Raw genomic sequence first — 27,370 nt, 5'->3', positions numbered from 1 at the left:
AACATCTATATTTTAATTATTTATTTTTGTAATAGAATTTTATTTTTATTTATAAAGCTAGTCATCTTAACTGGAAGAATAACTGGCTAGCCAATTCTTTTGAAAGTTTCCCCCTGGGGAAAGAATTGGCTGGATGTTCTTTCCCCCCTCCAAACAATGGAATTGTCAATTCTTTCCCCTTCCAGCTGGAAGTTTCCCTCCTGGGGAAAGAATTGGCTAAATGATTCTTCCCTCCCCCTCCAATTACACCTTTTATAAATTAGGACAAATAGTGAAACTAGATTTATAAAAAGACACTAACTTATTAAAAAACCTGTATACAAACAAATTCCCTCCAAAAATGAATATATTGTTTTTAGCTAAGAATATCTCGAGGCATTCCAGAGTCCTACTAAAAACTCTGTTCAAACTGTATATTTCTGTCTCCTGCAAAATCAGATCCTGAACAGCACTGCTCATGGATCATAGGGTTGCAATGATACACCCCAAACCATATTAACACATACTGCAATAAAACAAACCCATCTCGCAATACAATAACACTTGTTCTATAATATTTACTACATTAGTCCCCCTCTCAAAACAGCCCCTTTGACCAGCGGCCACCCACTTCTTACAGCCAGAATCCCTTGGCACAGATGAGTTTGTGTTCAAAAGTACCCCTCAAGAATGGCCACCCATCTAACGCGACCAGCGGCCAGCATTTTAGTAAACAAATGTAAAATGTTCCCCAAACAAGAGGCAACTTTTTATTTCAAATATGTCCAGAACCAATAATTAATTCATATCATTACGTAAGGTAAGTAATCAGATTATCTCTATTGTTGACACATGTCTCCCACTGTCAAGTTTCCGTTACTGAAAGAGGCGTTGACTAAAGTACATGTAACACTAAGATTAATATTACATCATTGTCTCTAAAAGCTGATGTTTACAGGAAACAGGCTCAACAATGTTATAATAGAGTTTTGGGCTTCACACATCTGTCAAGTTCTTCTCTTTGATGATTACAACTGGATGTAATTTTTAAGATCATAACATGGTCAGCATAAGCTAAAAATAGATTTTGTGGATTAACACACACATACACAGAAATTAACCTTGAACGGAACAAGGTACCAGAAAAAGCCCGAAAAATCATGCAACAATACATTCATTGCTTCCTTTATGAAGAAGGCATTTCGTCCACTCTACAAAAGTTTTGTCTGCATAATTAAATCCCATCGAGTTAGCAACATCTGAATAAATCATTACCAATTATTAACATGTCATCACGTAAACAGAGACGTATTATTTTAGAAGAAAGTCAGTTATTCTACTCGACAACATCAAGTCGGGTGGGGAGGGGGGACTTGCCGAACAATTTTATGTAAATAAGACTTGAATAAAACAATTTTGTGCTGAAAAGATTTGAATAAACAATGTCATAACCGATAAGGAGATTATACAGCAGCACTGGGGAAATGGAGCAAATGGAAAGAGAACTATGTATGTACAAGGATTTAAATGACGTTTCTGAATGGTTTTGTAATGTGCATGACAACAATACCCGCTCACATATCATGCTTACATCAAGAATAAGAACTATTAATGTATATTCAGTTGAAATAAGTTTTTTAATATCACAAGAATTATCTTTTAATAATTAATGTTACTTTAAAATGAAAATATTAAATGAAGATTTTAAATGCTTTGGAGTACGTAGCTTTCTTACTATGTACATTACATATACTTCTCACAAAAAATTTAGTCCCCCTCTGGAAAGGCCACCTGTCTTATAAGACCACTTTCCCGATGCAGAAGGGGTGGCCGTATAAGATGGGGACCACTGAACATAAAAAATACAAGATCTGTAAGTGATGTTGCTTTGTAAGACTTCAAATGGTAGTGAACTGAACATATAAAATTAACATAAAAATGAAACTAGGCACCTGGTAAAATTATCGGCAAATAAAAATCTCACTGCCATTTCTTGTCTGTGTTTTAATTTAAACTTCACAGGAGCATTGTTTTAAATGACAAAACACATCTAATTATCCTTTCTAATCTTTGCAGCAAGACATTAAATAAGTCACTGCATATTTTTCTTCAGGAAAATTAACACATCAACAGCGTCTGAACTCAAAGCAGCCTTCTGTACAAGAACAATGTCTCCTGCTGTAATAAAGAATCTCTTCGATGGCATGGAAGCTGCAGGAATGCATAGCTTTTTCCTGGATACTTGTGCAAAGAGGGCAAACTTGTACTGCTGAGCTTTCCACCATTTCAAAGGATAAACATCCAACATTTTGGGGGACAAATTCTTGAACAAGTCAACCTCATGCTTCACTCTGTGAAGTCTGGATTGAGCACTGTTCATTTAGTGTTATTAGGAACATGAAAAAGACAAGTCCGGATTGAGTACTGTTCATTGAGTGTCATTATGAACAGGAAACAGTCAAGTCTGGATTGAGTACTGTTCATTTAGCATCATTAGGAACAGGAAATAGTCACGTCTGGATTGAGTACTGTTCATTTAGTGTCATTAGGAACAGGAAATAGTCATGTCTGGATTGAGTACTGTTCATTTAGTGTCATTAGGAACAGGAAATAGTCACGTCTGGATTGAGTACTGTTCATTTTGTGTCATTAGGAACAGGAAATAGTAAAGTCTGGATTGAGTACTGTTCATTTAGTGTCATTAGGAACAGGAAACAGTCAAGTCTGGATTGAGTACTGTTCATTTAGCATCAATAGGAACAGGAAATAGTAAAGTATGGATTGAGTACTGTTCATTTAGTGTCATTAGGAACAGGAAACAGTCAAAACTGGATTGAGTACTGTTCATGTAGTGTCATTAGGAACAGGAAACAGTCAAGTCTGGATTGAGTACTGTTCATTTTGTGTCATTAGGAACAGGAAACAGTCAAGTCTGGATTGAGTACTGTTCATTTAGTGTCATTAGGAACAGGAAATAGTCAAGTCTGGATTGAGTACTGTTCATTTTGTGTCATTAGGAACAGGAAATAGTCAAGTCTGGATTGAGTATTGTTCATTTTGTGTCATTAGGAACAGGAAATAGTCAAGTCTGGATTGAGTACTGGTCATTTAGTGTCATTAGGAACAGGAAATAGTAAAGTCTGGATTGAGTACTGTTCATTTAGTGTCATTAGGAACTGGAAATAGTCACATCTGGATTGAGTACTGTTCATTTAGTGTCATTAGGAACAGGAAATAGTCAAGTCTGGATTAGGTACTGTTCATTGAGTGTCATTATGAACAGGAAATAGTCAAGACTGGATTGAGTACTGTTCATTTAGTGTCATTAGGAACAGGAAACAGTCAAGTCTGGATTGAGTACTGTTCATTTAGTGTCATTAGGAGCTGGACATAAAAATATTAGGCAAAGTAAAGTTTATAAATTGGTGAAACAGCATTTAAATCCTTCTGGTAAACAAAGATGAACTGATCTACTTATCTTAACTAACCTGCATACTGGTGGACTAAGGGAAGTAACTTCTATTCATGAGTGCTGGTTGGAACCTATCTAATGTTGAGTTACCTGTCTTGGTCTGTGGCCAATCCTCAGTTTTCCCTTTCTTTATCCCCTTATCCTTCTCCACCTTTACAATCATCTCATCAGCCCTTTGGATGGCCTTTTGAAGAGTGTTATCATCAGCTGCCTGCAGACCTTTCACTATAGATTCTAAAAAAATATAATCAACAAGAATGACTATCAGTCTTGTGATAATTTCATTTTAAACAAACAGTTGGCAAAATGTATATGAGCATTGGCATGTTTGAAAATTAAAGATGGCAACCAACTTTTATGACCCACAAATATCATTTGTCATGATTGGCTACTAAAACCAGGACACAAATTCCAATCATTAAGTCCAGCCTCATTCCCTCAATTATCATCAGTTTAAATTCTTTGTTAGTGACCACCACCACCCTTGTGACCTGTAATTACATGTATGTGGGTAGCATTGACTATGGCCCTTTTTGTGCCTCTACTTTGTAAGTCACCTTGAATTGACTCTGTGTGCCAGTACTTTGTTAGTCACCTGAACAGAAGTGACCCTCTTGTGTGTCTGTACTTTGCAAACAGATGGGCAGAACTAAACCCCATGTACTATGTAAGTGACATGGGCAGTATTGACCCCCTTGTGCCTCTGTACAGAAGTGATATAGTTTTCTTTTTCTTTCTTTAGATACTGTGAATACACTATTTTTTGTGTGATAATCAATTTTGGTGAACTATGTGTCCACTACAAACCAAAACTTTAGAACCTACCAAACAATGAATCAACTTTATAAACAATAAGATGTACCCTTCCCACGCCACAGATTTAAGTACCTACAAAAATGTAATTATCCACACAATCACAAAAACATTTATACATGAATTCACTCTTCCTGCTTTACAGTTCATCCTTATTCAGAGCAAACTGCTGTCCGGTTTTAATTAGTAGTTCCAATTACCATACATGATTATGTGTGTCATATACACAACCTTAAAAAGTCTGGCAAGAATTTCACTGTGTATGTACTGATACATTAGACAGCTCAAGGGTACAGCTGGAGGGAGTGCAAAAAGAACGTCCGTTAAATTTTTATTATGTGGAGATTTAAAATCAGAGGTCAACCTAGACTTGAATTTTAGGGAAAAGTGACGTTTTGGCAGGACAGAACTGGAAGAAGTGAGAGGTGAACAGGAAGAAGTGGGAACAAAGCAAGAAACACAATGTGTGTGTGTGTGTGTGTGTGTGTGTGTGTGTGTGTGTGTGTGTTTGTGTCTTCTTATCTAAATTATGCCCTTTATTCCCACTATGCATGTTTGTATTTAACATCGGATGTAAAAAATACTTTAATTTCAAAGAATTTTTTTTCTGAGTTGTAAGTATATTATGAACATATTTTGTAAGTGCATAAAAATTAAGATACTCATATGTATTTTTGCCATATGATTTTAAAAGAGAATAGAAGCTATACACTGTAATGAATTGTAACTAAGTAAATACATTACTGCATTGGAATTGCAAGTTAGCAAAAATCCTTTATCTTAATCATGAATTCAATTTTTCTTTTACTTTCTGAAAGCTCACTATAAAAAATGGCACTTGAAGAGATTTCTAAACTTGCTTGAAACAACCCCTGTACCAATTTCATTCAAATGCACACGTATATTCAGATCATACGGTTCATCCCAATTTCTTGATACCGTAACTATTCATAGCCAACACAAATAAGTATTAAATGAACTAAACCAGTCTTTCCAAACAAACTGACAAATCTATTTGTAGGAAGAGGGGTTTACATAATGTAATCACTCACCTTATAGCTTCATTACAACAGTTCTTTGACTGAATTGCAAATATAATGTTTAATTATTTGTCTATGTGATTGCAGTACTATTAGGAAGTGATTAAACAGTGTTTGCTTTGCTGCTTTTCTTTGTAATTTTAGAACAATGACTTAAGTCAACTTTGACCTTACAGTCATTCTCATGAATTTGACAACACAGCATTGTCCCATAAGTTTCTGACCTACATAATTGCATTAAAGCTAAATCTTTAGTAACATAATATTTAGACTTTGCTTTCTATGAATTGTATAATTACCTGAATATATTTGCCCAACGGCTTATGAAAACAGACAATCTAATAATGTGGTTCTTCCAAGACACAGCAATGTCCGCAATTATTTCCCCATACAGGTTCACCTGTGGGTTCAAATCTTTTTTAATTAACAAATTAATGAATATGTGGCAGTTAAAATCTTGAGATCACAAATTATATTCTTGTTTTACACAAATGGCTAATTACACACTATTGTTTAAGTTTCAAAACATAACTCTGTATTTTTTCATCATCAAAGGATAGTTTGTGGAAATCAGGTATTGATAGTTGCCAACTTACTCAGGAAAGGTTTAATGGTCAATCAGATATCACAACACATGCCTGTAAATATACGAGTTTGTTTGTCAGTGCAAGCGATATCAACACCTGCTATTTGATGGCTTGATGCCAACATTTTGCCTTGAGGTACAATACAACACTTGAACCAAACTGGCTAAGGTGAAGGATCATCTAAAACAACTATGGTCACTCAATGTACCTCGAAAACACTGCATGGTGAAGTCCGTTTTGCTTTCCTAAAAGAAGGCGGCAAAAGTTGACATTTTGTAGATAACTGAGTCATCCACTTTAAATGGCAGCATGACCTTGAATATATAATATTTTCTTTGCTCTAAAAGGTAACAGTTTCCATTGACTGCCTGAGGTAATGAAAAGCGTTCTATGTATCTATATTAAATCTTTGCATGGCACAATGGGAAATCTTGTATTTTCACATGTAAAAGTACAAGAATTTATTTTTAATGCCCAAATAATATATGACTGAAGAAATATAATACATTTTTCACTATTAATTTTCTTTATTTCACTTTATATTATATAATAATATATTATATATTACATGATTACTGATAAAATAGATGGCAGTATTCAGAAAAAGTTTCAAAAACATTGTAGCTGTATAAAGTTACTATGAGAGGTTTGGAAATCTTGTTGAAACTCTTACGTACATTGATACATCAAAATCATAATTATCTAATCTCATGGTGGGAGAAAAAAACTCCCCATTCTTTGGGTCATTGCACACCTACCTCCCAATCTTATAATATCTCTGATTTTTGCTGAGAACTCCTGATTATTGCAATATATGTCTATCGATTTTTATTTCTCCTGTAAAAATCCTACATGAATAGATATATTGTACGCAAGCTACAGAAGCCATGTTCTATTTCGATCACCTGTGAATATCGTTTTAATTAAAAAATTATCACACTATAAAGAATTTTTTCTTTAGTAAACAGAATGCTAAGTTTACATATTATTCACATAAATTTATGAATTATTTTTACCCCCAAAACAACACTACAGTAAAAAAAAATATAGACAACATAAAAAATAAACCACAAAAATTGTCAGCAATTACTTTTAATTCAAAGAATGATAACTGTGAATGCTGTGTAATTTTTTTGACAAACAATATGGCATCTCCATTCCCTCCAAAGAAACTTACATGAGTAATACAATACTTTATATATAAACATAAATTAAAAGGAATGAAAAAACACACCATGCAGCATACATGCCCTCAAAAAACTAATTCAACATAAATACGTTATCTAGAAAACAATGTTAAATGCACGAGTTGACAGTAAGGAAATAAGGTGGGATATAAAAACAAATAGTTACAGTAGCTTAAGACTGCTGATTTGAAATGTCAAGAAAAATTAACACATGTTTCAGGCACCATTTGTTACAAAAAAAATAAGGCATCATTTATTTGCAAATCGATTGGTGGTGCTCACATACACTCTGTAAAACATGGTTAGATTTATTTGCAAATCCATTGGTGGTACTCATATACACTCTGTAGAACATGGTTAGATTTAATTGCAAATCCATTGGTGGTGCTCACGTACAACTTTGTAGAATATTGTTTCTTTTAAGCATGTAAATAAGGCCAGTCCTTTTCACAAGATAATTACTATGATAAAGATTAACTGTTAATTAGTCACACTGGCTTTTCTTATTTGTTTATTTAAATCTAACCTTTAGTAACTGTGCAGTCTGGACACAGATGAGCAAAATATTAAAAGGGGCATGTCCTGGGGTAAAATAAGGCATGTCTCAGGCAGAAATAGTGTCCTTTGAGAATTTCATGCATATTGGACCCAAAATTTAAGTCAATATTTAGTGAAAACACTGCTTAAAAAATGTCACAAAACCTCCAAGTTTTAGGTCCCAATCTCTCTATTTATTATTCATTCACCAACATGGCTTCTGAAAAGTCAACAGGTATGATCGAAATGGACTGTATGCATTTCACATCCATTCCATGAATCCCACTCATATGGGGAAATGATGAGCACGAAATGTCAAAACACTCAGTACATCAGCACAATTTCTATTCTCAAATTAAGATGCAACAGACTTAGTATAAGAAAATTCATTTAAATCTCAACTAATAAGTTTCATTGACATGCATATAAAAGAATACAAGCTTATTCACACAACTTTTCTATGTTTTTCATTTTATAAATTTGGCCAAAAATATTTTTGAATTTTTTTTCCTCAATAGTTTTGTTCCCAGTCCGTTGGCCGGCATACCCGAAGAACATGCTTGTTGAGACCTCTAGTCATAATGGTTCTCAACTCGTGTACAGCCAAACTTTAAATATGCCTTTTTCAACCAAACTTTAAATATGCCTCTTTAAAAATTCTTTAATTCTGAAGACGCGTAGCCCTCTTGTAATCCCTTGTATTTCCATTCGTTTATTTCTTGTAAGTAACCAAATTTTACGTTTGAACGTGCACTCATGCAAAGGAGTTACGTGGATCGGGGCCTGAACTTCCAGACAACACCGGCAATATTAAATAATTATTGCCCAGAAATTGTATGTTAATTCCTACAACTTGACACTGCAATTTCTACGCGGCACATTACCAAGTTCATCCACTTTACTTAGAAAGTCATCTAACTCCTCCGCATCTTTGGACGCCATCTTGCTTGTTTATGGTTACGTCAAAACGAGGCTCTTTATACAAACCTACAACGGCAGGTTTTGCTTGTTATTAAACATGGTTTTATTTTGTTTTATGGGAACCAATTGCAGTTAGGTCTATGAAAACACACAGACAGATGTTCTCATGGCAGCTAATATAATTCATTAATTGTTTAACATCGTCTGCTATAAATTCTAAAAGGGCGCGCTTTATCTGATAGTTTGAAATCTACAAACTTAATTGATTTTGAAATTGCTTGCAATAATTCTCATTACTATTTGATTGAAACGACAGGTATTTTTTTCTTCTTCCTATTACTTAAAATACCAGGGCTGGATGGAGGGGTGTGTGTTGTTGTCTGGGGTTTCAGGAAGCTAGTCGCTGCAAATCGTCGTTTGTGAATATAAGGTTGCGACCTGGCCGAAGTGCATCTCTTGCGGTAGAAGCTGTTTTCTGGGGGTTTATCATTTTATGTGGGCGTTTCTTTTTCTGGGCCTGTGACCTGGTCTTGAGACCGTTGCACTTTTTCTTCTTTTGGGTTCGTTTGGCTTTTTGGGAGTGGCTTTATTCTTGGGCAGGACTTTGTGGGCATTAAGATGCCATTTTAAGAAGGAGCGAATGATGACACATCCTAAAGAACCGTTACTTACAGGTTTCAAAATGATTTGTTTTTTGGTTTGGGTGACGATGCGAGGATCGGCCAGTTGCGTCAAGACTACTTTGTTTCTCTCAAAAAACGTTTGGTTTGATGAGGAATGTGAATGATGTCTTGCAATAACTGACGTGTTGTCACCGTAAACCATAGGAATACTTCTCTCAGACTGGGTTCTAAGACACGGGCATGTATTGGTGGATTTTTTCGCGACTGATGCCTTACTATGCACGAATCAATTAGACAGGAAGATAGACTGAATGGACTTTATATGAGTCAGCCAAGGTGTTCTAAACTGTTGGCTAAGACTTGCACTTGCGATTTATCTCGTGGGCTTTTTAAACAAGACCACGTAATGAGCATTGAGACTGATGGTGCGATGGGTTTTACTTTGTTGAAACTAATTTTGAGTGATGTAAATGACACTGGCATTACAATGATGCTTTTTGCGAGTAAACCACAGTTTAATTTCTTCTTCGTCTTCTCCTAACATGTCGTCGAAGATGACCAGATGGGTTTGACTGGGGTCAGACACGATCCCGTCGTCTTCGCCAGGTATGCATTCCACAAACACGATGGAATCACCTGTCCACTCTTTGTAACACCACATGATCCGTTGAGGTGGACGATCGATCAAAAGATGCTTATGTTTGATCAAACGTTTGACAAATTCGGTTTTGCCTGAACCGCTAGGTCCAGCAGTGAGCATGTTAAAGGGATGGCGAAGATACAAAGCCTCCCAACTGGCACGATCTAAGTGTTCATCGATGACTTTGAAAGTGGAGAAAGAAGGAGCAGAGACAGCAGAGGTAGCCATAGTGCAGGGAATGCCACTTTTGACGCGAAGACAGACAAGACAAGAGTTTTTATACTTTTTTCAGAACACGTTTATTTTAATACATGTTTAAAATGGAACAACACGAAAGACAAAATTACATAAAAGCCTCACTCTTATTCCGTTTTATTTGCCATTTGTTTATTATATATACATATTGCATATATTTGAAGAAGGAATATACGGTTGGTTCGTGTAATCCTAAAATTGTGTTATATGATAGTGCACTTAAGATTGGTATTCTTACCAACAGTATTTATAATGTCGTCACTCAAAGATCTAGTGGAGTTGGGCAAACAGTTTGGGTATGAGGGCGAGACCCTTAGAAAATTCGTTCAGGAGGAGCAGGCTCGGGAAAGGGATCAAAGGGTAAAGAAGAGAGATATGGAGAGGGATAAGTCAGAACTAGAAAAGAAGGCTGTGGAAAGAAAAATAGCATTTTAAATGGAGAAGATGCTATTTGAGAAGGAGAAGATAGAGTTTGAGAAGCAGTTGGAGAAGGAGAAGATAGAGTTGGAGAAGCTGGCACAGAAGGAAAGGGAAGAAGAAAGAGAAAGAATAGAGCAGGTAAGAGAACTTGAGGAAAGAAAGTTAGAGAGAGAGAGAAACGAGTAAAGTTAGAAACCAAAGAGTTAGAAGACAGGAATATGGAAAAAGAACATAAAAGGAAATTTGAATTATTAGAGGCTAAGATAGATGGGAAACAAGAGTCTAAGTTAAGAGGCGTTAAATTAACCCCTTTTGAAGATGACAAAGATAACTTGGATAGTTATTTACACAGGTTTGAGCGATATGCCACCATCCAGAAGTGGAAAAAAGATGATTGGTCACTCCATCTCAGCAAGTTACTTAAAGGTAAAGCGCTAGATGTGTATTCGCGTCTACCCATAAACGACGCATTGAACTATGACGCGTTAAGACAGGCCCTCCTTAAAAGATACGAGTTGACAGAGCAAGGGTTCCGCAAAAGGTTTAAATATGGTAAACCCGAGAAAGGTGAGACATTCACCCAGTTTGTCAGTAGGACGGGAAATTATTTCCAGCGGTGGGTTGAATGTGGCAAGATACAAAAAACATTCGAGGGCCTTACCGATTTTTTACTTAGGGACCAGCTGTTAAACACTTGTGGTAAGGAATTGTATTTATTCCTGATGGAAAAGTCCTTCAATAATATCTCTGATATGCCTACCCAGGCAGACCATTTTGCCGAAGCTCGGAGAGGTACCCAGAATGTGATCTCAGGGGATAACAAGGGAGGTAATCAAGATAAAGATCAGAGAACCTGAGAAACTTGGTACGAATAAGGGTGGAAACTTTCAATCTGGGAAGAGTACAAATCGTAGGGATAGACAATGTTTCACCTGTAAGGAAAGGGGTCACATCATGCCCGATTGTCCGAAAAGGAAAGGGTTTGTCCAGAGGGTCGCGGTTGCTATCGAAAGCAGAGCATGGCCAGGAGGTGGTAAGCGCGATGATTTTCCACGTGATAATTCAGCATCTAATAACGCGAATAAGGTATACGAGTCCGCAGCGCGTGTGCAGATCAGTCAGGATGTTATTCAGTCGATCGGCACTTGCCTTTTTCCCGAGGCGAGGGTACCAACTGCTACTGGTACCGCCAACGGACAAGAAGTCACGGTCTTATGAGACACCGGGTGCACAGGCGTCGTAGTAAAGCGTAGTCTCGTTAGGGATGACCAAATGCTTGGTTGGAAATCCCCGTGCATGTTATTGGATCAAACAATTGATCGTGTTCCCTGAAGAAATCGGGAAACTATCAAAAGTAAACTCAAAAAAGAAATTAGTATCGTCGACATCGCGCCTGAAATATGAAATACTTCAGGCAGGGAATTAAGTATGGATTAAAGATCATCTTTCTTAAGGAATTATTAAATCTGAGGCATCTACACCTCGTTCACACATGGTAGTAACTGTCGAGGGACAGATACGGCGTAATAGAAATTTAATTCCCATGCCTACTACATTATCGGAACCTTTCCCTGTTTCAAACCCTGATACCTTGACTGACTCAGATGAAAGCAAAGCAGTGCCAACCAGTCAAAACGGAAGATTGTCAAAACCACGTGAGAGACTGAACTTGTAAAAATGAAGCTGATGTAGCTTGTTTAGAAATGCGGTAGTAGTGAAGTGGGATACTCTACGTACAATGGGAATTAGCATTACAGACACCCTTGGGACAATCTACGTACAATGGAAATTTAACATGGCGAAAAATCGTGGGTCAATCTACGTACAAGGGGAATTTAACATGGGAATAAATCGTGGGTCAATCTACGTACAAGGGGAATTTAACATGGGAATAAATCGTGGGTCAATCTACGTACAAGGGAAAATTAACATGGGGAATAGATCGTGGGACTGTCTAGGGACAATGGGAAATTTAACATTACGGAAACCCCTGGGGATATAGCCTCAAGGGAATTTAACATATGGAAATTGAACATGGTGGATCTGTATAGCGTCAAGGGGAATTGAACATGGTGGGACTATCTAGGGACAATGATGGTAGAGGGTCAAACACAACAGAGACAGAAACATACATACACTAGTACAAGCGTGGGATTTATATATAAAGCATTACCAAGACCTGAAATCTTGCTGGGGTGTTCAAAAATTTGCATAATTGTAATGATGCTATAAATAGCTATAATCAAGGAAATGCTCAACGACAAAGTGGATGTGACTAAAAGTAACGCTAAAATGACGAAATTGTCCAGAATTTAAAGGAAAATAAACATATCCCCGAAAATTAAGTTACAATGGTTTAGACTAAAATGGATAAAATTAGTAACTACTTGCAATATCAACTTCTGTGACGATCGTGGATAAATACCTATGTATCTATAATCAGCTGAAATTCCTATGAAATCCCACTATCTATTTATAGCTCCAACTTGTGGGTTTTTCCTTTGGAAAATCCCACTATCTTTTTATAGCCTCAGCTTGAGTGACGTTCCTGTTTATGAATTCTAGTATATATGTATAGCTACAAAATGTGGAAATCCCCAAGTCGATATTTATAGTCTCAAAATTTCCAGCGTCAGTGACGTGACTGTACTGAACACTAGGGGATAAATGGCAACAGTGTTGCAAGTGGCTGACCTGAATACGCGCTACTGTAGGTAGGTAGGTAGAGTGTATCTGATAGGGATAAAGTGAGTTTTATAGGGACAAACAGAGACCAATACACACACACACACACACACACACACACACAACATACGCGCGCAGACACACACACACACACACAGAGGGAAGAGGAAAAAAAAACCCCAAATATACTATCCACACTCGGGAGGAAGAAAAAAAAAACAACCAAATATACGATCTACACAACGTACGCTAACACACACACACACACACACACACACACACACTATAAAATGGATAAAATTAGTAACTACTTACAATATCAACTTCTGTGACGATCGTGGATAAATACCTATGTATCTATAATCAGCTGAAATTCCTATGAAATCCCACTATCTATTTATAGCTCCAACTTGTGGGTTTTTCCTTTGGAAAATCCCACTATCTTTTTATAGCCTCAGCTTGAGTGACGTTCCTGTTTACGAATTCTAGTATATATGTATAGCTACAAAATGTGGAAATCCCCAAGTCGATATTTATAGTCTCAAAATTTCCAGCGTCAGTGACGTGACTGTACTGAACACTAGAGGATAAATGGCAACAGTGTTGCAAGTGGCTGACCTGAATACGCGCTACTGTAGGTAGGTAGGTAGAGTGTATCTGATAGGGATAAAGTGAGTTTTATAGGGACAAACATAGACCAATGCACACACACACACACACACACAACATACGCGCGCAGACACACACACACACACACACACACACACACAGAGGGAAGAGGAAAAAACAAACCCCAAATATACTATCCACACTCGGGAGGAAGAAAAAAAACAACCAAATATACGATCTGCACAACGTACGCTAACACACACACACACACACACACACACGCGCGCGCACCACAGAGGGAAGAAGAATAAAACCATTATACACTATCCACACGGAGTGAAGAAATAACCCTTTACATATGCTATCAACAGAGAGTGAAGAAAATAACCCATTATATTCCATCAACAAAGAGTGAAGAAGAAAAAGTTTTTTGAAAGCACCTAAGCCCTCACCTGCAATGACCAACTCTGCCAAACACCTACACCCCACCCCACCCCCACTCCCAACACTACAAAACCCATTTAACCCGTTATTTTATGGCATCAGTGTGTGATTTAGGAAACATCAAGACACAAAAATGATGGATGAATAGACTGACTATTGTTTACGGACTTGCATGCCTAAAGAGCGTGCGTGAAGGAAAACATCCTTCCATTTCAATTCTAACTAAAACATGATCCAGAGGGATAGAGAGAGGTGAAAGATCACAATTTCATAAAGTGTGAGTAAAAACAAAACACGCCATCCTTATTATACAATGTCAAGACCAAGAGACACTTATGTTTTCTTTCTGGTCTATTCTCTTTTAGAAGGTAGTATGAAATTTCACATCAAGGCCAACGCATCGGCTCACATTGTCAATTTTTCCATTTCCATGTCTTTACTGGCACAAGTTCTTCATCATCTTCAATTTCTTCTTCTTCTTCTTCTTCTTCTTCTTCTTCTGTATCCCTCTTCTCTGTTTCGTCTTGTGTTTTGTTTCTTCTCTTTTCTCGTAGGGCACTCTGAATTCCAGTGTCATTTCCCCTGACAACGATATTAGGTATCTTGACTTTTGTCTCTCTTTCTTAGACGAAGCAGGTATTTTGGAGACAAATACCCATTTACCTTTGCAGATATAGCAAACTTCATTAGCACACACTTTCGTATGACTCTCATCAAATCAACGACCAAAAGAGTAAGTTTTGTTGCCACTTTCGCCTGTGAATTATGCTGTCGTATGACTTTTAGCAAATATTTGACCAGCAGGTCGATCTGTGCTGACTCTTCCATCTTCGTGATCGTTTGAGAGCGGAATGAATACTCTGACGCTAAGACACTCTCCTTATATACAGGGACCTGCTGCGTATGAAACCTAGTCAAATGTAATTTTGCAATAAGATGAAACGATTTCATTGAGGAAGCAAAAGGAAATGATGTACGTATCGCCTCACACAAAACCTGAAGTGTTAGCTCAGATCCGTGTCAGCAATTTCGAAGACGACATAACTGAGCTTTCATCAATGTTCTCCAATTATGCCACAAAACCACGAGTCCTGATTCACGCCAAAAGAAATTTCGTTCGGTCCATAAAAATTAGTATCACATCTGAGAAACGCAAAAACGAACTTCCAGAAAACTGAGAACGACGGCTTACACCTACAACGTAAATGTATGAGTTCAAGTAGTGCGTAAAACTTAGTCAAATTAGATTTTTATAGTCAAGACGAAACGATCTCTTTTCGAACAAGAAAGCAGACACCAAGCGACAATGGCAATCCGTGTCACACAACACTTTTCAAAATGTATATGATCAGAGATTTGTTCTAGCGATCTGCACGGTTAAATTAAATGTTGATGTATTTTGCAATAAGACGGACACAATTTCCATGGGATCGCCCTTGGTACGATTGTTCGTTCATTAGTTTAATTTTTTAAAATATTTTTTATATAAATCGCCTATAGGATAGACCCAGTAAAGCATGGCCATTCTCGTCACTGTCTGAATAGCTACTCAAGTCAATTCGAAGTGAACGCGGTAAGAAAATAAGTATAGCCAATGAAATGGCTTACAACGGGTGATGCATTGTTTTGTTCTAGGACTGTGTGGCATAATAATCCCTATGTTCTTGCGTTGTTACCATTACAGTACAGACAGACTGAAATGTGAACTTACAAGCCCTCTTTGTCTGTGTTGTACCATTTCTTCTTACCACATCAAAATACTGAGCGTCACAGTATTGGTTCGCGTTTTCAAGCTGACCATTTTTTTTATATCTCACTTAAACATTTTAACATAAACACTCACACTCACATCGGTAGAGTCAGAACAGATGTGTTACAGTATTGAGGGGCATGTTATCTTTTTTTCCAAACTAATAAATTTGGGGTTTGTATGAAGTAAAGAACCGAAAGTACAGTGAAACTCAAGGATGATGACCCAATCTGTCTGTCTATTGATGCGTGTATTTACTTAAGAAGAAATATGACCTCTAAAACACAAAGAGATACGGCAAGCATGATTAGAATGAACATAACGATGTTTTCCTTCCCGCCCGTATAATTTAGAGCTTGAATCCTCTTTGAAGACAAACTTGGTCTCCTTTTGTAGGGCTTGAAAAAATAAAAAAACCTGAAAAAATCTTAAGCACTTTGCTATAGATAATTTCATCAACAGACTAAACAACATAAATACCGTTACAACACTAGAAAGCCTTAAATCTTCTATCAAAAAGAAATGCATCAAAAAATTAAAGATTAACGATAACTAACCAATGAAACCGAATTTAACGAAGGCAGTGACATGTGAAGAAATGGCTCTCACTTTGGAAAGGTAGGTGAATGTACTCTGTCATGCACCATCAACTTGAAAAAAAATTATAAACAGAGAGAAACCTGAATTCAAAATTCAGTTGTTTTTTCTTATAAATTGTTTCGTTTCTTTTTTCTTTTTTTGGAACAAATCTAAGCACTAATATAGAGTGGAAAAGGGAAAATGCACATACAAGCTTTGATATTTCTGAAAAAATGAGGGGATATTCCTAACGTTCATAACCACCTATGGACTTGGACTTGTCTGTGACTTATCCACAAAACAAGATGTACATATTTCTTGTCAAGCTGCAAGTGTGTGCGTGTTTTTGAAAATGGTAAAAATTGGATATACAATTTTCTCGTGACACTTATAAAGTGAAGAGTCTGTGCAAGTGTCAAAAGCCAAAGTCATATAAGTTTTGTATTTTGTACGGCTTGTAAAGATTTCCACTTTAGAAAATGTGAAGTATCACAAGTTATTATCACAAACAGAAGTGGAACATAGGGGCTTGCAAGAAAGAAAATAACCCATACAGTTGGTGTCATCAAGAGTGCTAGAGACGGTACCCGAACTTGCTTGCTTGCTTACTTGAATTAAAGTGATTTTCGCTCTAATGGAGCATATATCACTGGTTTAATAACGCACCGCGTGATTTTTAATTATTCCTGGGGAAGGAAAGAGAGCCTCATCCCCCAGGCTTTTATGTACTCACAGACTACTTTTAAATTTAGCCACTCAGGTGTAGGACTAACTAATCCTTAACAACCTGACTGAAAGACTTTAAACATGAGTGGGAATAGTCTCACCACACACTCATTTTTCTGTCCGAGCATGGTAAAGGAGGGAAAAGGTGCTCAGCAAGACAGCCATGGGTGTTAAGTACTCAACAAAACGCTAGCCCGTACTTATTTCAAATCAAGTCCCGTTTTTGCTAATAGACAGTAAAAAGTACCAATAATGTGTTAACCACTTGTGCAATTAGTTCAAATCTAACGATTCTGTTAAATTTCCTACTTCCTAACATATCTACCTAATACACTGGTCAACAGTGAAATCATTACTGACTTGAAAAGGCCCTAATCTGTAGTATTTTGGTGTGCCGAACACGAATATAACCGTGAAAAATTTGTATTGGCTCTCGTTTTGAAGATATTCATATACCTCATTTTCTATGTTTCACTGTGTAAATTTCTCCAGTAGGACTGCAGCAACATCCGGAATAATGATGTAACATTGCATAATACCATCATGCTCACATCATCCACAGTTGATTGCATCATTTTCTGATGCAATGCAATACTAATGCCATGCGGCTGCTGAAGTAAGTTGACGTCAGCAGTGTACTATACATGTGTAGGCCTATTATACTAATGCCAGGCGGCTGCTGAAGCTGACGTAAGCAGTGTACTATATAAAGCCCAATCAGATAGGTTCAGCATTTAAAATATTTTAGACGTTGTGCGAGACAGTTCAAGCTACTGTTACATAAAACTTATTATTTTATCCATTTACGTACAATAAAGAACAGTAATGCCTCGAAAGTGTGTTAATACCGCGGACAATTTTTGCTATATTTGTGGGGAAGTGACATTTGCCAACCAGAAGAAAAGTATCAATTCTCAAGTGAAGAAGGCATATCATCTTTACTTCGGATGCAAGGTTGGTGACCAAGACAAGCCTTGGGCTCCGCATATATGCTGTGCTACATGTACAACACAGCTTTCACAGTGGTTGAATTGCAAAAGGTCATCAATGCCGTTTGCAGTCCCAATGGTGTGGAGAGAGCCAAGCAACCACCTAAATGACTGTTACTTCTGCTTGGTTCCTCCTCTTTCCGGCGGAATAACGAAGCGAAAGAAGTCGAGAATAGTCTACCCAAACATTCCGTCTGCATTGAGACCAGTTCCACATGGTGAGGGACTTCCTATTCCAGAACCTCCAGCAGAATATTCTCTTGATTCATCTGACGAAGACAAAGGTGAGTCGACCTGTTCTTCTCCTGGTCCATCAGCATGCAGTGATCCAGATTTTCACTGTGGTGCATCATCAACCCCACACAGAATAACACAGGAAGAACTAAATGACCTGATTCGTGATTTGGACTTATCAAAGAACAAGGCAGAATTGCTAGGATCAAGACTCCAACAATGGAATCTTCTAGAAGAAGATGTCACAATTACTGCATATCGAAAGCGCCACCAGCAATTGGAGCCTTTCTTCAGAAAGGAAAGTAATCTGATATTCTGTTCCGATATTGAGGGCCTCATGAATGCTTTAAAAATCACTCATGACCCACAAGAATGGAGACTATTTGTGGACTCTTCGAAACTGAGTCTCAAGGCTGTGCTTTTGCACAATGGAAACATTCTTCCATCTATTCCAGTAGCGTATGCTGTCCACATGAAAGAGACATACGATAACTTAAGGCAGCTACTGAATTCCATTGAGTATAACAAGTACAGCTGGCACCTCTGTGGTGATTTGAAGGTAGTTGCCCTTTTAATGGGACTGCAGCAAGGATATACAAAATACATGTGTTTCTTATGCGAGTGGGATAGCCGAGCAAGGGAAATGCACTACATGAGGAAGGAATGGACTCACAGGCAGAATGTAGCCATTGGAGAGAAGAATATCCAACAGCCAGCTCTGGTTGAGGCTCAGAAAATCTTGCTACCACCCCTTCACATCAAACTAGGTTTGATGAAGAACTTCGTGAAAGCCATTGACCGGACTTTGCCAGCATTCCGATACCTGCATGAAAAATTTCCTCGACTCAGCGAAGCAAAGATTAAAGAGGGAGTTTTTGTGGGTCCTCAGATTCGAGAGCTTTTCAAAGATGACCGGTTCAACAACTTGCTGGAAGGTGACGCGAAACAAGCATGGAATGCTTTTCGCCTAGTTTCTACAAACTTCCTCGGAAATGTTAGGGCAGAAAACTATAAGGAACTAGTAGAAGACATGTTGATGAAGTATAAGAAACTTGGCTGCAATATGTCTCTAAAGATTCACTTCCTTCATTCCCATTTGGATTTCTTTCCTAGCAACTGTGGTATTGTTAGTGATGAACACGGCGAACGTTTTCATCAAGATATCGCAACAATGGAACAAAGATACCAGGGAAAATGGTCCACTACAATGCTGGCTGACTACTGCTGGACACTCCTCAGAGATGCTCCCGAACAGCTGTACAAGAGACAGGCGAAGAAATCTAAGATGTAGTCAATGACTTGATTTTTTATAGGTAGGCTATTACAGTTGACCTTTTACTATTGGAATGCATTTCGTTATGTAAACATTAATTTCTTGCAGATTACAAAAAAACTAGAGCCAATTTTGCAATTTGACTGTCATATTCGTGTTCAGCACATAAAAATTGATAAGAATTGACTAATTTTATTTCAGTAACATGACTTTTGTAAAAATTTGTTGTCCAGTGATATTAGTACTTAGTGTACATAAAAATAGCCATACTGATCTTATTTAAATTATTATGTCTAAGCGACATATACCAGTTTGGTCACTGTTAGGTTTAAAAAGTTAAGTTTGTTGTGGTGTTCCAATGGGTCAAGTTTGTTTCGAGAATAGTTTAGTCAAGGAGGGATACCAAGCCAAATATGGTTCCCTAGTTAATAAAAAGCAATCTTTTGGAGCCCTAAAAAAGGCTGTTTTTTCTGTTAGAAGGTAACACGTCTCTCTTTTGCTTTCACGTTCTTTCCCGCACTCCTAGTCTCATGATTCTTGATATTAGGAAATGCGTAGCCATGATGGGCGGCAATGTAAGCAGCGGTTTCTACCAGTTGACTGAGGGGGTATCCAGTGTAGGTTTGTCTGTAGAATTGGGGAAGAACTCTGACCCCTAATCCCCATTGAGAAGGTCTTGGTTTAAAGGTGTCTAGAGATTTGTAGGCAACGTATTGTATGGCGGTAATAAACTGCCCTGCTATGTTGACGTCATACAATGCTTGATCTAGTCCCATTTCGGTGTACTTCTCAACGAGTGTCAGCGTCCCCCTCCTCCTCCTCCTCAATCGCCTCAATTTCCTCTTCTGGTTCAGATACTAATTCTTTAGTTGAGGTAGATAGTTTCAAATCCGCTGTTATGGTGTCTGTCGCTGTTATTGTTGCTGTAGTTGTTCTTTCAGCTGAGATTGCCTGTAGTATCGGAGTGAGAAAAGAACGTTGTTGTTGTTGTAGTGTTTAACGCCATTTTTCAGCACGCGATACGCTATACATGGCGGCCAGTATTAATGGTGGAGGAAGAACCCAGGAAAAACCCGGAAAGAACCACCGACCCACGAGAAGCTACTGGCAAGCTTTCTCACATACCCACATTAGCCGAATCCGAGACTCGAACCCACGCAGACAAAGGTGAGATGACAGTGATCCGTAACGGAGAGCGCTTTAGACCACTCGGCCACTCGGGGCCCCAGAAAAGAACGTAGTGCCTCCGATAATTACATTTGAGTTTGCCATACCGTTTGTCTAACATAATTGGCCCTTTGTTTTACCACCACTCTTTCCGGGGCAGGTTGTTTGTTAGGTATAGTCGGATGTTGACTAGATGTTATTTGTGTTCTCGAGGTGGGTGGAGTGATAACTGGTTAGGTCTGCATTTCTTGCTCCCGCTACTGTTGCGTATATTTCTTCCCTCCACACCGAGTTCTGGGCCTAATTCTTTTAATTTCGTTGTACCCGAACTTACATTTCCATATTATCACCAACAAAAAAAAAACGCACAGACCTAAAAGAAACACTCACTCACTTTTTTTACAGAACATTACTATTTTGAAAATTTTGATAAGCGACGGAAACGAAGGACTTAGAGTCGCACTTTCTAACCAAGATAAAAAAATCATGTGCTGATAGACTCACTTCTGTATTTTTTCTTCTAACTGACTAACATATCATAGGCAATGGAATGTTATTTCTTTTCGAGAGTATGGGGTAGCCCTAAATATTTATTTTTGGAACTTGAAGCTATGGCGGTCGCTTAGGTTATAAGATGGCGACCTCCTCTGACGACAGGCTTTCTCACAGGATAAGGTCTGCTTCTTCGGAAAAGAGAAGAAGAACTCTTTGATGTCGATACAACTGTTGACAAAGCCTCTGTCAGGTTCATGCTGCTGCTGTTGCTGCTCTCTCTGCTGTTTATGAAGTCTGTACTTCTCCATCCATTCTTCTTTCTCGTTCTTGAATTCCTCCTTGAAGAGCTCTTCTTTCAGGTCTTCAGTGACGTTTAGCATTCTCACATTTTCTATCTCTTCTGGCTTCGGTATCAGACTGTGTCTGACCCTATGCAAATTCACGTAGGCTTCGTTTAGCTTAGCTAGTTTGGAGCACATCTTCGTAGGAGGATGAGCTAACAATGGATGGGCAGACTGGAAACTTCCCCGGTTCTTAAAGTCAAAGCGCGGACGTGAAGGAAAACATTACTACACGGTTTTCTAGCCGGAACGTTCAAATAGTGTTATGGGAGGGATAGAGAGAAGTCAAAGAGCATGAATCAACATTCCTATAGCCAAACAAACCACAAAGACATTTTTTTCTTCAATGCCTTTGTGGTTTGTTTGGCTATAGGAATGTTGATTCATGCTCTTTGACTTCTCTCTATCCCTCCCATAACACTATTTGAACGTTCCGGCTAGAAAACCGTGTAGTAATGTTTTTCTTCACGTCCGCGCTTTGACTTTAAGAACCGGGGAAGTTTCCAGTCTGCCCATCCATTGTTAACTCATCCTCCTACGAAGATGTGCTCCAAACTAGCTAAGCTAAACGAAGCCTACGTGAATTTGCATAGGGTCAGACACAGTCTGATACCGAAGCCAGAAGAGATAGAAAATGTGAGAATGCTAAAAGTCACTGAAGACCTGAAAGAAGAGCTCTTCAAGGAGGAATTCAAGAACGAGAAAGAAGAATGGATGGAGAAGTACAGACTTCATAAACAGCAGAGAGAGCAGCAACAGCAGCAGCATGAACCTGACAGAGGCTTTGTCAACAGTTGTATCGACACCAAAGAGTTCTTCTTCTCTTTTCCGAAGAAGCAGACCTTATCCTGTGAGAAAGCCTGTCGTCAGAGGAGGTCGCCATCTTATAACCTAAGCGACCGCCATAGCTTCAAGTTCCAAAAAAAATATTCAGGGCTACCCCATACTCTCGAAAAGAAATAACATTCCATTGCCTATGATATGTTAGTCAGTTAGAAGAAAAAATACAGAAGTGAGTCTATCAGCACATGATTTTTTTATCTTGGTTAGAAAGTGCGACTCTAAGTCCTTCGTTTCCGTCGCTTATCAAAATTTTAAAAATAGTAATGTTCTGTAAAAAAACAGTGAGTGAGTGTTTCTTTTAGGTTTGTGCGTTTTTTTTTGTTGGTGATAATATGGATAATGTAAGTTCGGGTACAACGAAATTTAAAGAATTAGGCCCAGAACTCGGTGTGGAGGGAAGAAATATACGCAACAGTAGCGGAAGCAAGAAATGCAGACCTAACCAGTTATCACTCCACCCACCTCGAGAACACAAATAACATCTAGTCAACATCCGACTATACCTAACAAACAACCTGCCCCGGAAAGAGTGGTGGTTAAACAAAAGGCCAATTATGTTAGACAAACGGTATGGCAAACTCAAATGTAATTATCGGAGGCACTACGTTCTTTTCTGGGGCCCCGAGTGGCCGAGTGGTCTAAAGCGCTCTCCGTTACGGATCACTGTCATCTCACCTTTGTCTGCGTGGGTTCGAGTCTCGGATTCGGCTAATGTGGGTATGTGAGAAAGCTTGCCAGTAGCTTCTCGTGGGTCGGTGGTTCTTTCCGGGTTTTTTCCCGGGTTCTTCCTCCCCCATTAATACTGGCCGCCATGTATAGCCTATCGTGTGCTGAAAAATGGCGTTAAACCCTACAACAACAACAACGTTCTTTTCTCACTCCGATACTACAGGCAATCTCAGCTGAAAGAACAACCACAACAACAATAACAGCGACAGACACCATAACAGCGGATTTGAAACTATCTACCTCAACTAAAGAATTAGTATCTGAACCAGAAGAGGAAATTGAGGCGATTGAGGAGGAGGAGGAGGGGGACGCTGACACTCGTTGAGAAGTACACCGAAATGGGACTAGATCAAGCATTGTATGACGTCAACAAAGCAGGGTAGTTTATTAGAGCCATACAATACGTTGCCTACAAATCTCTAGACACCTTTAAACCAAGACCTTCTCAATGAGGATTAGGGTCAGAGTTCTTCCCCAATTCTACAGACAAACCTACACTGGATACCCCCTCAGTCAACAGTAGTATGGTGGGGCACTAGAGCCTCAATGGGAATTAGCATTACAGAGACCCCTGGGCAAATATAGCCTCAATGGAAATTTAACATGGAGAAAAATCGTGGGCAAATATAGCCTCAAAGGGAATTTAACATGGGAAATAGTCTTGGGCTACTCTAACCTCAACAAAATTTAACATGGGAAATAGTCTTGGGTCACTATAGCCTCAAGGGGAATTGAACATGGGAAATAGTCTTGGGTCACTCTAGCCTCAAGGGGAATTGAACATGGAGAAAAATCGTGGGCAACTCTAGCGTCAAGGGGAATTGAACATGGGGGAATAAAGTGTGGGTCTATCTAGGGATTAGGGGAATTTAACATATGGAAATTGAACATGGTGGGTCTGTATAGCGTCAAGGGGAATTGAACATGGTGGGATTGTCTAGGGACAATGATGGTAGAGGGTCAAACACAACAGAGACAGAAACATACATACACTAGTACAAGCGTGAGATTTATATATAAAGCATTACCAAGACCTGAAATCTTGCTGGGGTGTTCAAAAATTTGCATAATTGTAATGATGCTATAAATAGCTATAATCAAGGAAATGCTCAACGACAAAATGGATGTGACTAAAAGTAACGCTAAAATGACGAAATTGTCCCAGAATTTAAAGGAAAATAAACATATCCCCGAAAATTAAGTTACAATGGTTTAGACTAAAATGGATAAAATTAGTAACTACTTACAATATCAACTTCTGTGATGATCGTGGATAAATACCTATGTATCTATAATCAGCTGAAATTCCTATGAAATCCCACTATCTATTTATAGCTCCAACTTGTGGGTTTTTCCTTTGGAAAATCCCACTATCTTTTTATAGCCTCAGCTTGAGTGACGTTCCTGTTTATGAATTCTAGTATATATGTACAGCTACAAAATGTGGAAATCCCCAAGTCGATATTTATAGTCTCAAAATTTCCAGCGTCAGTGACGTGACTGTACTGAACACTAGGGGATAAATGGCAACAGTGTTGCAAGTGGCTGACCTGAATACGCGCTACTGTAGGTAGGTAGGTAGAGTGTATCTGATAGGGATAAAGTGAGTTTTATAGGGACAAACAGAGACCAATACACACACACACACACACACACACACACACACACACACACACACACCATACGCGCGCAGACACACTCACACACACACACACAGAGGGAAGAGGAAAAAACAAACCCCAAATATACTATCCACACTCGGGAGGAAGAAAAAAAAAACAACCAAATATACGATCTACACAACGTACGCGAACACACACACACACACACACACACACACACACACACACACACACACACACACACACACAGAGGGAAGAGGAAAAAACAAACCCCAAATATACTATCAACACAGAAGGGAGATAATACAAACCCCAAATAAACTATCCACACAAACGTACGCGAACGCATACAAACTCAAAATATACTATCCACACAACGTCGCTAACGCATACAAACTCCAAATATGCTATCCACACGCGGGAGGAAGAAGAAAAAACAACCAAATATACGATCTACACAACGTACGCGAACACACACACACACACACACACACACACACACACACACACAGAGGGAAGAGGAAAAAACAAACCCCAAATATACTATCAACACAGAAGGGAGATAATACAAACCCCAAATAAACTATCCACACAAACGTACACGAACGCATACCAACCCCAAATATACTATCCACACAACGTCGCTAACGCATACAAACCGCAAATATACTATCCACACTCGGGAGGAAGAAGAAGAAAAACAACCAAATTTGCGATCTACACAACGTACGCGAACACACAAACACACACACACACACACACACACACGCACATCACAGAAGGAAGAAGAAGAAAACCATTATACACTATCCACACGCAGTGAAGAAATAACCCTTTATATATATATTATCAACAGAGAGTGAAGAAAATAACCCATTATATTCCATCAACACAGAGTGAAGAAGAAAAAGTTTTTTGAAAGCACCTAAGCCCTCACCTGCAATGACCAACTCTGCCAAACACCTACACCCCACCCCACCCCCACTCCCAACACTACAAAACCCATTTAACCCGTTATTTTATGGCATCAGTGTGTGATTTAGGAAACATCAAGACACAAAATGATGGACGAATAGACTGAGTATTGTTTACGGACTTGCATGCCTAAAGAGCGTGCGTGAAGGAAAACATCCTTCCATTTCAATTCTAACTAAAACATGATCCAGAGGGATAGAGAGAGGTGAAAGATCACAATTTCATAAAGTGTGAGTAAAAACAAAACACGCCATCCTTATTATACAATGTCAAGACCAAGAGACACTTATGTTTTCTTTCTGGTCTATTCTCTTTTAGAAGGTAGTATGAAATTTCACATCAAGGCCAACGCATCGGCTCACATTGTCAATTTTTCCATTTCCATGTTTTTACTGGCACAAGTTCTTCATCATCTTCAATTTCTTCTTCTTCTGAATCCGTCTTCTCTGTTTCGTCTTGTGTTTTGTTTCTTCTCTTTTCTCGTAGGGCACTCTTAATTCCAGTGTCCTTTCTCCTGACAACGATATTAGGTATCTTGACTTTTGTCTCTCTTTCTTAGACGAAGCAGGTATTCTGGAGACAAATACCCATTTACCTTTGCAGATATAGCAAACTTCATTAGCACTTACACACTTTCGTATGACTCTCATCAAATCAAAGACCAAAAGAGTAAGTTTTGTTGCCACTTTCGCATGTGAATTATGCTTTCGTATGACTTTTAGCAAATATTTGACCAGCAGGTCGATCTGTGCTGACTCTTCCATCTTCTTGATCGTTTGAGAGCGGAATGAATACTCTGACGCTAAGACACTCTCCTTATATACAGGGACCTGCTGCGTATGAAACCTAGTCAAATGTAATTTTGCAATAAGATGAAATGATTTCATTGAGGAAGTGAAAAGCAATGATGTACCGTATCGCCTCACACAAAACCTGAAGTTTTAGTTCAAATCCGTGTCAGCGATTTCGAAGACGACATAACTGAGCTTTCATCAATGCTCTCCAATTATGCCACAAAACCACGAGTCCTGATTCACGCCAAAAGAAATTTCGTTCGGTCCATAAAAAATAGTATCACATCTGAGAAACGCAAAAACGAACTTCCAGAAAACTGAGAACGACGGCATACACCTACAACGTAAATGTGTGAGTTCAAGTAGTGCGTAAAACTTAGTCAAATTAGATTTTTATAGTCAAGACGAAACGATCTCTTTTCGAACAAGAAAGCAGACACCAAGCGACAATGGCGATCCGTGTCACACAACACTTTTCAAAATGTATATTATCAGAGGTTTGTTCTAGCGATCTGCACGGTTAAATTAAATGTTGATGTATTTTGCAATAAGACGGACACAATTTCCATGGGATCGCCCTTGGTACGATTGTTCGTTCATTAGTTTAATTTTTTAAAATATTTTTTATATAAATCGCCTAT

At 38.4% G+C, this 27,370-nt stretch overlaps 1 protein-coding gene across 1 annotated transcript in view; it reads right to left on the bottom strand.

The window, feature by feature from the left end:
* LOC149770965 (tetratricopeptide repeat protein 12-like) overlaps positions 1-8,577 on the bottom strand; it is a 97,506-nt gene extending 88,929 nt beyond the window's left edge. The window contains exons 1-2 of the mRNA XM_089948931.1: positions 8,500-8,577; positions 3,542-3,685 (exon numbers count right to left, since the gene is read on the bottom strand). Of these exons, the coding sequence (XP_089805057.1) occupies positions 3,542-3,685; positions 8,500-8,557 (202 nt within the window). The 5' untranslated portion in view covers positions 8,558-8,577. The remainder of the gene's footprint in view (positions 1-3,541; positions 3,686-8,499) is intronic.
* Between the last annotated feature and the right edge of the window lie 18,793 nt (positions 8,578-27,370).

The sequence above is a fragment of the Sinohyriopsis cumingii genome, unplaced genomic scaffold (genome assembly GCF_028554795.1).
Source record: "Sinohyriopsis cumingii isolate HCF-2022 unplaced genomic scaffold, ASM2855479v2 utg002173l, whole genome shotgun sequence".
NCBI classification, from domain to species: domain Eukaryota; kingdom Metazoa; phylum Mollusca; class Bivalvia; order Unionida; family Unionidae; genus Sinohyriopsis; species Sinohyriopsis cumingii.
The sequence above is the reverse complement of the archived record's forward strand: the minus strand, read 5'-3'. Positions and strand labels throughout refer to the sequence as shown.